At 39.8% G+C, this 12,668-nt stretch overlaps 1 protein-coding gene across 1 annotated transcript in view; it reads right to left on the reverse strand.

Moving 5' to 3' along the window:
* Window positions 1-12,668, reverse strand: part of LOC139710956 (epidermal growth factor receptor-like) — a 50,219-nt gene that overhangs the window by 2,988 nt on the left and 34,563 nt on the right. Inside the window, exons 20-28 of the mRNA XM_071622877.1 lie at window positions 11,707-11,916; window positions 10,785-10,970; window positions 8,726-8,881; window positions 7,326-7,401; window positions 5,555-5,701; window positions 4,807-4,904; window positions 4,317-4,496; window positions 2,897-3,023; window positions 351-416 (exon numbers count right to left, since the gene is read on the reverse strand). Of these exons, the coding sequence (XP_071478978.1) occupies window positions 351-416; window positions 2,897-3,023; window positions 4,317-4,496; window positions 4,807-4,904; window positions 5,555-5,701; window positions 7,326-7,401; window positions 8,726-8,881; window positions 10,785-10,970; window positions 11,707-11,916 (1,246 nt within the window). The remainder of the gene's footprint in view (window positions 1-350; window positions 417-2,896; window positions 3,024-4,316; window positions 4,497-4,806; window positions 4,905-5,554; window positions 5,702-7,325; window positions 7,402-8,725; window positions 8,882-10,784; window positions 10,971-11,706; window positions 11,917-12,668) is intronic.

A 12,668-nucleotide genomic window follows, 5' to 3' on the forward strand; every position in this document is an offset into this window, starting at 1 on the left:
AAACTTGAAGGTGATGGCATGCATTTTCAAAATCTTAGACTGACCAATAAACCACAACAGATGACCACCTCTGTCATCAGGAACACACGAAATGTTCAGACCTCAAGAGTTTGATTTGCAGTTTAGGGGAGAGGTTATAATATCCTGAGACAAAATTAAGGGACTAAGAACCTTCCTTTACAGCATTTCAAAACCTCTGGTCAGAAAATTGAGCTACATCCCACCCCCATCCACCAATGAATGCCAGTCATCATGATCTAATAAAGATGCAGGCCAAAGTGAAACTGCCACCTCCATCGAAACCTCCTAAGCAACCACCAAAAAACAAGTGTGACAAGACGTGAGCTCACCCTCCAGAAGGGGCTGTGCATTCTCCAATTTGTCGTTGGGTATCAAGTAGTCATCATTCATTTGTTCTGAAAACAGACAGACAAACAAACAGAAATGATTAATAGATATGGTGCAAGCTCCAATTTGTCATTGGGTATCAGGTAGTCGCCATTCATTTGTTCTGAAAACAGACAGACAGACAAATGGAACTGATTAACAGACATGGTGCGAAAACACGTCACATCCGTCAAAGACTATAATATCCGATACAACTGACAATTACTTTTTAAAATCAGGTTGTTAACTCAACTCATTTTTTTTTTTGCTGTTGCTGTTAAGAGAGAGCACCAGGTTTCCAGTCATAGCAGATCTCTGTGTCATTAACATTGAGTTATTTTTTCTCCTCCACCCTCATCAGTTTCAATCACTTTCATTTTGAGCAGGGAGGACCACTTACTAGTAGTTTAAAGCTAAGGGGAGGGAGGGTAGAAAAACGGGAAGGGAGAAGGGGGAAGGGGCAGAGGGGGAGAGGGGGTGGGGAGAGGGGGTGGGGAGAGAGGGTGGGGAGAGGGGGTGGGGAGAGGGGGTGGGGAGAGAGGGTGGGGAGAGAGGGTGGGGAGAGGGGGTGGGGAGAGGGGGTGGGGAGAGGGGGTGGGGAGAGGGGGTGGAGAGAGGGGGTGGGGAGAGGGCTAGGGTGTTAATTAACACATAGGGGTGGGCACACTCTGTGTGTGGATCACTCTTGTATTCGCTCTTCCCCCTTCCCCTAGGAAAAATTTCAGAGATAGAGATAAGGGTCCTATGGAGGTTGAACAATTATGTGATTGTGAACAAGGCTAAGCAATGAAAACATACAGTTTGTTCAAAGAAAATGAATGAAAGACTTGATTCTCTCTCTCTGTTGCCACCCATTGTAAATGTACTAATTTGAAGGTGATTTTTTTTCCCTTTTATCTTTGCTTCATTTGTTTGTTTGTTTTCCCTTTGGCCGTATTTTTAATCATTTATGCATTTTGGGGGTGGGTGGGAGGGAGGATCCTTCATGTACATGGCAAAATCTACCTTCAGTTATTACTGAAGTTTTTCAGTCTTTGTACGCAAAACACCATTTCACAGCATAAAACTGGTTGCTAACTGTGAACTCTCATGAACATAATACTGTGTGCATGCTTTCAAAAGCCCTGCAAGACACTCATGGTGGTTCTTGCAATTCTTCTATTCAGAAATGCAAAAAAAAAAAAAAAGGAAAAAAAAAAGACTACTGATTAATGATGTACAATGTAACATTAAATGCTACTGGCAACCATGGTTTGACAATGTGATGTTCCAATGAATGATGTTGCATTACTTTCAATTTCTTTCGAACAAAGGTTTTCAAAATGACCTCCTACTGACTGAGGCCGAAACACTTACACAAACACCACTGGAAATTCCCCACGACAACAAAAAAATAAGAAAGCGTTTCCTCGAAAGTGACATTCACTTTTGATCTTTGGATGCGGTCTTTTTTTTTTTTTTGAGTAGATTCAATGAGAAATTAAAACCTGGCTCACGATACCGACTAAAAAGACAAACAAAATGATAGAGAGTTTGTCACACTTTTCAGTTTTGTATGCTCCGATGGCAATCAAAACCACGAGGGCTCTGTGAGACACTTGAGACATTTTTACCTCAAATGGAAGTAATTGCTGTGACTCACGCTTGCGAAACATAAACCCCTAATGTGCTTTGTTTGCTAATTCTCACGTCCACAAGAGTACTTTCATTGCCGATTGGGACATATGTCTGGGTACTTACTGCCAGTGAATAGAGATTACCCAATCCCCTGAATCACTATTGCTTTTAGTATGACCTTCCAGCTGAACTGAGGCATATTGCTACACCCAAGTTTGCAGGCTAACCTATAATTTGGTCAAATTTGGATGATTTAACCAAGTGCTGGTGGAAAAGGACAGCAATTAACATTTAAGTGCTTGGACACACACACAGGGTAATAGGGAAAGTTTATCATCATTTTGTTGTTTTATATGAAAACAGAAAAATGAGAGAAGTAGATCGGCAAAAAATTTTCGACTTCAATTATGAACAAAATGCAACTTTAATGTACAAATTACTTAGGCCCTGTGCATAACAAGCTAAATTCTTATGAAGAAATTTGTGGCTAGAAAAAAGGTGTGGCATTTTTGTGTTCTTATGCATTTCTTCATTTCTAATATCTTTTAATATGTATTTAATAGTTTTGAAGAGTAGTTCTGCATTCATAACATAAATGCTAATAATATTATGATAGTAATAAAAAAAATGTATTGATTATTTGGAGTAAGTTTCTTTTTCTTACATGCTAATACAGCTAATACACAGGGGAATAGAAAATTTTGATCATTTTGCTTGACTTGTATTACCAGTAATTGAAGTTATGAAATTTGAATGCAAAAAAATTTAGCCATCGTGAGGCAGCGTACAGACTTGGGGGGGGGGGGGGGCTCCCAGCACCCCCTCCCCCAAACTTTCTAGAGCTCTTGGAAGACATTAATCTCCAGGGACTGGGGCCTCTACAACAACTCACCCTGAGCGCTGCTCTGTCTGTCAAAGTTTGCCCGGACGGTTGGGTCCTGGCAGTACCGGAGGAGGCTGCTGTCTTTCCTCGACGGCATCCCCGCCTTCTCAGTGGGAGACTTCGGTGTGGAACCGTTCTGCTTGGGGAACAAGCAAAAATATTAATGTAATGTGTCAAGGACATTGTTACTTTATCCAATCTTCATCAAACCATCATACACTGTCATGGCATAACATATGTCTGTAGTGTGAAGTGGGTTAAGAGTAGACGATAGTCATCAACTTCTCTGTTACTCTATCGTCGCTGGGGTGACAAGACCTTGTATCTCAAATTTTGGTGAAAATGGCTTTCTTTGATTAATGGCAAGATAATCAGTTCAGTGATGTCCTGTCCAAATCCTAGCTGTCCAACCCCCAAAATGAAGCCACTTCAGCATGTCAAATAAAAAGGCTATCCCATTTGATATAGTGCTTTGGCTGCCATGTTTTTTTGCTCTCCTGAACATTTTATATTTTGTAGATACAAGGTCTTGTCGCCCCAGCAATGCTATGTCATATGAAAATAATGCCTCCGGCACCACTTTGTGTCGGAGGCATAAAAAGGGGTGCACAAGAGTAGCACAGGAGTATTCTAAATCAAGGAATTAAATGTAATGTAATGTAATTGAATTGAATTGAGAGATACCAGTCCTTCTTATGCATCTTTGTTTCACATTAAAAACACAAGTTCACTAACAGCATGTTTGACAGAACTGTGGTGGTGAATTAAAGGTGGAGGAAATTTCTTGTGTGATCACGCCCATGAACGAACTTGAACTCTTACCCACTCCATTGTTTATGGCAGAGATAAAAGGTCACAAGGTCACAAGCTTTAGTTCTCCCCCTTAGGCTAGATTTTGTGGTAGTCATATGAAAAAGATTTTCAGTGTCACCACACTCACAAGTTGACCTGACCTCTGAGCTACACATTTTGTGGCGGTAGAGGTCAGGAGGTCAAGAGATCCCAAGGTCAACTCAAGGTCAAAAGCTCAGTTTCTACCCTATGGCCATATTTGTGTAGCAGTGACACCAGGAAGATATTTATGGTGTCACCATGCACACAAAATTGACCTGAACTCAGAGTTACACATTTTGTGGTAGAGGTCAGGATATCAAAAGGTCAAGAAGTCAAGAGGTCAGCTCAAGGTCACAAGCTCATTTCTACCCCAAGGCCATATTTGTGGTATTGACACCAAGAAGATATTTGTGGTGTCACCACACACACAACTTGACCTGACCTCTGACTTACACATTTTGTGATGGCAGAGGTCAGGAGATCAAAAGGTCAGGAGGTCAGATCTCTTCCTGCCCCCCCTTTCTTACTAAAGGTCACAAATGTAGAGGTGGCTTGGCAGAGAGTTCTAGTCTGACCACACACACTTGATACTCACAGGTGGGAAGAAGCCCTGTTGACTCTCGTAGGTCAGGTTGTGGGCGGTGAGGCTCATCGGCTGCAGGTAGTCCTCGGCGTCCATCAGAAGGTCTGGGTCAGCCCCGAGGTCAGTGTCCGCCATGAGGGACTTGTAGAAGTCTGACGGGGTGGGACTGGGGAGGGCGTTGATGCCATCATTCTGAATACAAAGAGAGAGAAAGATGTCATTTTTTACCATTACCTATCACAGGCTCGATACTAACATTTTTCCTCGGGTGGCCCATTCTGGTCACTAAAATCTGTAAATCTAAAATCTTTTGGCCCAAAAAAGAAATGTAGTGGCCCAAAATAAAGTACAAGATGAACACAAAAGACAGACAAGAAAGATGAAAGTTAGAAATGTGAGAGACTCTGTCAGAGCGAGAAACACAGAGAGGCAGGTGTAGAAAGAGAGAGATAAAGATATAATTCTATCAAAAGTAAAAGGTATCACTGAATTATGGAGTTACCTGAATGACAAGATATCTCTGGGGGTCTTTGGTCATCCTTTCTAACTCATCCTGCATCTGCTTGAAGGTCGGTCTGCTGTCTTCATCAATCAACCAGCCTGAGGGGGGAGAGAGAGGGATAGGAGACAGAGATATTGACAGTGACCCTTTCTGACCTTTGACCCTCCAGCTTGTTCTTCCACTGGGACAAACCAGGGAAGGGGGAGAGGGAGGCATATATGACACATGTGATGTATTTCAAGATGGCTAAGAGCCATCAATAGGTTGTTCTCTGGGATGCAGAGTGTGAGAACATGCAATAGATGGAGGAATTGATAGCTATAAACAAGATATACAGCCTGTAACATCTGTTGTGCACTATTCGTTCAGCCTAATGCAGTATATTACGTGAATTTATGTCCACGATTGAACACATTACTTGTACATGACAGAAATAGCATATACAGTTCTATTTCTTTTTTCCTCCAAGAAACAAACACACATTCATATGAATACTTTCATTGTGAAATTAACATGATTTTATTATATATAGATGAATTAAAAAAAGACCAACAAATTATTAAATGAAGGAATAAATGAATGAATCAATGAATGATTACCAGTATACCAATAATTCAATGTTTAAATAGATGAATACTTATCAAATCAATAAGTTTATTCACAGGCTCATTGTTTAATTCATACCTATAAAAACAACGATATGACTGCCATACTATTTGACAAGACTACGAAAGAGACTTGGACTTACACTTGACCATCAACATGTATATATCGATGGTGCAAATTGGCGGCTGCGGTAATCTCTCGCCTCTTTCCAGGAGGTCGGGAACCTCCCGGGCCTTGACCCCCTCGTACGGCTTCCCACCAAAGGTCATCAGCTCCCACAGGGTCACACCTGAAGGGGTTAAGGTCAGAAAAAGACATGTCATGCAAAAGTTGATGACATTCTCCCCATCACAAAGATGGAAATAATTTGAAGAGTTTAGTCGCAAAATGGGTTATACTGTAAAACAAGGAGTATTTGCTTACATTTCAATTTTTCAAAATTTGTGAGAGCCAAGATTCACAAAATTAAAATGCACACAAAAGTTCTTGTCTACACTACATGTGAATGCAAGTGACACTTCGTGAAAATTTCATGCCGTGAAAAAAAGGGTGTTGTCTCCACTTTGCGAAAATTTCATGCCATCATTAATAATGCCAAAAATATCTTGCCTTACAGAATGCATCATTTTCAAACATTTTAGAGTAAGTCATCGTCAGAAAGCAAAATAAAACCTTTTGCAATGACACCTCACTTTTACATAGCAAGGAATATTCTTGAAGTAATTATGACACAATATATCGAATATGATTATTATATTATTTTCTTTGTTTCTTAGCAAGTTTAATTTAAAAAATCTCATATCAACACAAATGGAGTTAATCTGGCTTCCATGCAAACCCTTCATTTTGTATCTTTTTTAATCGACATGAATGCATTCATGAGAAAAATCTTGTGAGGGCTTGTGATGCATCACAAAAAAAAAAAAAAATCAAATTAACGCTGAATTAAAAATTCATTCCAAGGAGAAATCGACAACAGAACAGAGCAAAACTGTCACTGCATAAGAGCGTGCTTTCAATTACACATTCTTCTATTTAATAAGAATCTATCTATGGTCTATGTGTCTTACGTGAAGACCGAACGTTTCAACAATGGACTAAATATAGATTTCCTTCACCATGTTTTCTGTATCAATATTTCAATTCAATCGATGAATCATGTATAAAACAAGATATGGATACGACCACAAGCGTTTCAGGGACTTTGCATGAAATCATTCCAACAATATTGAACCACTTTGTGAATCTGCACCACTTGCAGAGGGGAATTTTATGTGATCATTGGAAGTAATCTGTCTTAAAATCTGTAGGGATGACTTCAAATAAAAAAAGAAGAAGAAGAAGTAAATAATGAATTAAGAATTTGTAAACCAGGTACAGACATCTTCTAACCTCCTTGGAGATAATACACTATTAAAGTTTTAAATAAGATACCATGATATCCATAACCAAATATACTGATGAGCACTGCTTCACTAATGATTGTCAGAGCCTGCTCATGAACATAACAGACAAACTATGATGACGATATATGATATCACGCAAGTGAAAACGATCACATGTGATCCGCTCACTATAATAACCTTCCCGAAAAGAAAATCTTCCTTGTATAACCTGCCTTTACAAATGTGTTTATTTACATTTGCAATCTATATCTATAAATGTGTGCACAAAACATATTTTTGTCTGAAATATAAAACCAAGGTTTTAGGTAATCTCTGAATATATACACGTATGTATATATATAGCAACATACTGCAGTCTTCTCACATTTCTATATCCTTGACAGCTGTGAATGTCAGATATCACATATCAAAATAATTACGTTTTTTTTGTTGTTGACCACAATGCAATTGAAACTGGCGTATCAAGAGTTGCGAGAGTGAAAGTATGAAAATGGTAGGGCTACTTACCGAAGCTCCAGACGTCGCTTTTGTGCGAGAATCTCCTGAACTGGATGCACTCAAGTGCCAGCCACTTAATGGGCATCTGTGTCGCAGAATGAGAACATACGAGATAGAAATACCAATTGGGGGGAGACAAAAAAGAATGCAACCAAAAAAACACTGACACACTGACCCGAGAACATGGAAGAATCATTTTGCAGGCAGTTTCAGTGTATGTCAAATTTCATCTACTACTGGACTATGGTACCTTTTTTTTTTTTTAATATTATGGTACTCGCTGTTTTGGCTGAAAATCATTTGCATGCAGTTTCAGCGTGCATCATATTTTGTCCATGGTTGATACAGTATGTGGTGTCTCATATAGGGGAAGAGCAATGTAGCTCATCTTACACATGGATTATATCTGCAAAGTTAGCCATAAATGGACAATGCATCCCATTCCCCTTTACTTCAGTCTTTACTGCACCTCCAGTATCCTGCTAAATTCTGTATGAGAGCATGTCACTCAAGAGGTCAACGTCCTCCAAGGAATGTGTGCGCTGCACTCGATATAGACTCAAGAAGTACGGCTGAGAAAACAGGGTAGAATTTCATTTGAACGTTGAGAAAAAAAGAACAGGAAGGATTCCAGGTAAAAATAACTTCCACGCTTTCGGCTGGAGTGGCGCGAGTTCTATTTCCAGCAAACTCTCTCCAACGTCACTCGTGGTGCGAGAGCGGGCATAAACAATGAGCAAGCAGGTTTCGAAATTGTCATTGTATAGATCTGAGTGAGGCGCGGAAAAGGATTACGTACATCAAGAAGGTCGTCATCTCTTTACATAATTGATGATTATAAAAACATTTGTGTTTCCTTTTCTCTGTAGTTTTTGATAGCACCCTTTCACTATGTATAAGTACTTGTAAGCATGCCTGAAACACTTGTAAATTAACACAAAGGCACTCTCTCTCACACACACATAAATACATATTATCGGTATGCAAATAAATTTGCACCAATCATGGGGAAGCCAACATTGTAAACAACATTGCAGCATTCTGAGGGGTGAAAAGGCTTATCTTTGGAGGATAAAAAAGTTACTTTTACCTTTTTTGCTATAAACATGTATAGTAATACCATTTTGGGAAAAACAGCATTTTCCATAAAACTTGTAGAATTTTTGGCAAAAAAACAACAACAAAATACTATCCAAAAATAAAAGGAACGGCTGGTATCTTTGCAATCATCCTTTACTATCCCTGCCATATATGACTCAACTTCCTTCTAAGGAGTTATGCACTCCTAATAGTCAATGTCAGCGACAATCAATTCTACCAGTCCCTTTTGCTTTCTTCATCACCCCATCCCTAACCAAATACCCCCACCACCATCACGACCCTCCCACCTCCCTTCCTCTGGCACTCACTTTTCCTCCCTGCGCTTTGTATTCGTTCTCGTCGATGTCCAAGAACTTGGCCAGGCCGAAGTCGGTGATCTTGACCTGGGCGGGGCTCTGGACCAGAACGTTCCTGGCGGCCAGATCCCGATGGATCAGGTGCTTCTCTTCCAGGTACACCATACCCTGATGGAGGGAAGGCATAGAAGAGAAACATTCATAGATAAAGAGATAGAGATTGTTGCAAAGATGGATTCAGAGTGGTCAAGAGGGATGGATGAAACAAAATAAAGATATAATAGGGACACCTTCCTAATAATAAAGCTGTGCTAATATGAAGATGGTTTCCTGCATTCCAATTATTCTTTTACAAACTTTACTCCACAAAGCATTCTCACTTTTAGTGAAAATTAAAAACATGACATTGCTTTATACCGTCTCTTTACTTTCAACATTTTTTCATGTATGTGTACTACACATACATAATATTTTTTGTTAATTTTTCATATGGCAATGCCTACACTTTGTAAGCTTTGACATCACTGTATTGACGATGGAATGCAGAATAGAACTGAATTGAAACTGAACCTTAATTCCACAAAAAAGGGAGGTATTATTAACACAATTATATAAATTGAGAATACACTGAATGCAAAAACAAATAAATAGACATGATGTCTACATCAAATAGAGAGATAGGTAAAAGATACAGATAGACTAACATACAGCAAGAGAGATACATTTGTAGGTACACATGCACATACACACACACACACACACACACACACACACACACACACACACACACACATTCTTACACACATACATTTGTATGCATAATTTATGTGTGAATGCGTATGTACATTCATATACAGATAGACAGAGACAAATAGATCAATACAAAGATTGACAAGTACACATATGTAAATCTACATGTCATAATACTGTACATATGGCAATTTAGAGGCTACTGTAAAAGTGGTTTCTTTCGCGTACAGATACTTTCGCGGTTTCCATTGATGCCGACTTTTTCGCGTGTTTAAATTTGCAGTCGGCAAAATCTGTGAATTCACAGTTGGCAAAAAACTGTTTTATTTTGCACATGAAAACCCAAACTATAATCCAATTATTCTTTTATTTATCAAATAGAAATTAAAATTAAATGCAGGCTTACCTGAAATCCTGTTTCTCGAGTACTTTATAATATGCTTGTATAACTATTGTTGCGTAGATGACCTACATTGCGAGGTATCGCTGTAGCTGTGTGTGTGTGTTGACCATCAATACACTCTATGCACGGAATCTTCGCATGTGCATGTGCGCAATAGCGCACATGCGGCGAGTTCAAAACATTTAATTGCGTGGTTAATTTCGCGTGACTTTTCAAAACATTTTCGCGTGATGTTAAATTCGCGGTTCAACCTCAAAAGGCGAAAAGCATGAAAATAAAACCACTGCGAAAGAAACCACTTTTACAGTAATAGTTTAATATTCACAGTATTCTTGTCACACTGCATCAAATGGCATTTGATGAGGCTCAAGTTAATGCTACAATTACTTATAGGGGTCTCTTTTAAATATTCTAAAAGGAAGACAACAATTCACTTCATATCATTTCATTTTTAGTCTCTCATTTCACTTCACTTCCATTCATTCATTCCTTCATCCATCCATTCATTCATTCATTCATTCATTCATTCATTCATTCATTCATTCATTCATTCATTCATTCATTCATTCATTCATTCATTCATTCATTCATTCATTCATTCATTCATTCATTCATTCATTCATTCATTCATTCATTCATTCATTCATTCATTCATTCATTCATTCATTCATTCATTCATTTCACTATTCATTTCATGTCATTCATTCATTCTCTAACAATGAGTTGATAGCTAACTGCCCCAGGCACTCATTTTTACACAGTGAACCGTCTGAAAGTTGTACTACACATTTACCTGAGACAGGTTACTGGATCAGTTTAATGAACAATACAAGCAAAGCAAACAGACTGACAGACAGACAGACAGACAGACAGACAGACAGACAGACAGACAGACAAACTGACAAACCCCCCACTGACCTTGGCAATCTGGTGGCTCCAGTTGAGGAGGTGGTGGGAGCCGATCTGCTCCTTGTGCTGGCGGACGTAGTCCAGCAGCGCCCCCAGCGGCATGAGCTGCGTGATGAGGGTCATGTTCTGGGCGATGCAGACGCAGAGCAGACGCAGCAGGCACGGGTGGTCCACCGATGCCATTACCTTTGCCTCCTGCGGAAATGGGCATACGGACAGGCAGGAAATAATTAAAGATACCCTAAAACCAGAAACTTTTGCGTGCATGAAACTTTCACAAATTTCGGGGGGATCCAAGATTCGCAAAAGCAAAATGCATGCAAATGATTTGTCTACACAATGTAATGAAAGCCGGCGGCAATTCGTGAAAGTTTCATGCCACAAAAAGGCCCGCGGCTCTGATTCGCAAATATTTAATGCCACAAATGCTTCTGTTTTCCACAAGGCGCACAGACAATTAGTGATGAGGAATCTGAGGTGGAAGAAGTACCCATAAGATTAATTCAGAAGAGACAACTAAAATCCTTGTCTTCCTAGATTCTCAAAATCCCATGAAAACAGAACAAGGCCTGCAGGATTAATGCTGTACAAGTTTTTATAGTTTCTCTGTTTGCTGTTGTTTTTTTTTTTTTGTGGGTGGGTATATACTACAACTACTGTTTGACACTATCCATATACAGAATGTATGTCACAATTTGTAGAATTCATAGAGTACACATACACAAAGTGTACATGAAGAAACTGACACATATTTGATGTTGAAAGCATTTTGTGCTTTCTTTGGTGGATTCCCTTTATTATCAGTTTGGGAGCATGCGGGGTTATTATGGACTGTACAAGTTCTGTGCAATGCTTACACCAATCTGGTTATCAAACCGTGGATTTCTACGTCCCCCACCCCTCCCTCCTCTTACTATAAATCATCACTTACTTCCAGGAGCTCTTCCGCAGCACTCGAGGACACCTCACGCAGGGCCTTGATGGCTACTGGTATCCTGATCTTCTCGCCCTCAGGGATCCAGAGCCCCTTGTACACGGTCCCGAAGGCCCCCGAGCCCAGCACGGGCCCCAGCTTCAGCTCCGTGTCCTTGATGATCTTCAGCTGTGCCTGGTTCGGCGTCACGTTGCTCGGGGTGAGGGGCTGCGCGGAGGTTCAGGAAATGAAGACGAAGAAGAAGAAAAAGAAGAAAACAAAAAAGAGATTTAGCCCATTTCTGGTGACACTCTGAAATTTCCTTGGAAATTGTTATAGGATTCAGCGAGGGTTCCTATAATTGACAATGACCAACAAAAAAGAGCTCAGCTTGCAATTCAAAAATGTTGGGACTCTCTGTTTGTGTAGTATTAGGTACCTCATGTGAACACCTCAATAAATCCTACAGAATTTTGTGATATGGATATGAAAATTAGTTTTCTTTAACGAGTGAAGTGGAATAACTTTTGCCGGGACACAGCAGTATGCTACCAGTTACATATATGGGGTATCATCTCTATTAACATTGCAAACAATTTTGAGATTGAGACTGAAATGAATATTACTGATTAAATTTCCTCTTTTGGTAGCTTTACACACTGGCAGACAACATAATATGAACAAACACAGCTAAACTTTGCAGTATCTTAACCCACTAAGGACGAGTCCCGAGTATACTCGGGCAAGTGACTATGGGAAATATGTGTTGTAGCAAAATCAGCCCATTCTCAACGGGTTAAAAGGGACAAGAGCAAAGAGATTGAAGGTTTGACCAATCACATATCCATCTTCATTTACTGCTCACTGAGGTACTGTACAATGTACGTTCAAAAACCAAGACTAGTGCAGGCCAGCCAGAATAGGTAGAATTGCCCATCAGCGAATATGAGAACCACAGTGTACGCTCATCTGTAGCATTC

This window comes from Diadema antillarum, unplaced genomic scaffold (genome assembly GCF_040938485.1).
Source record: "Diadema antillarum isolate AM-2024a unplaced genomic scaffold, OU_Dant_1.0 seq00001593_RagTag, whole genome shotgun sequence".
In the NCBI taxonomy this organism is placed as follows: Eukaryota; Metazoa; Echinodermata; class Echinoidea; order Diadematoida; family Diadematidae; genus Diadema; species Diadema antillarum.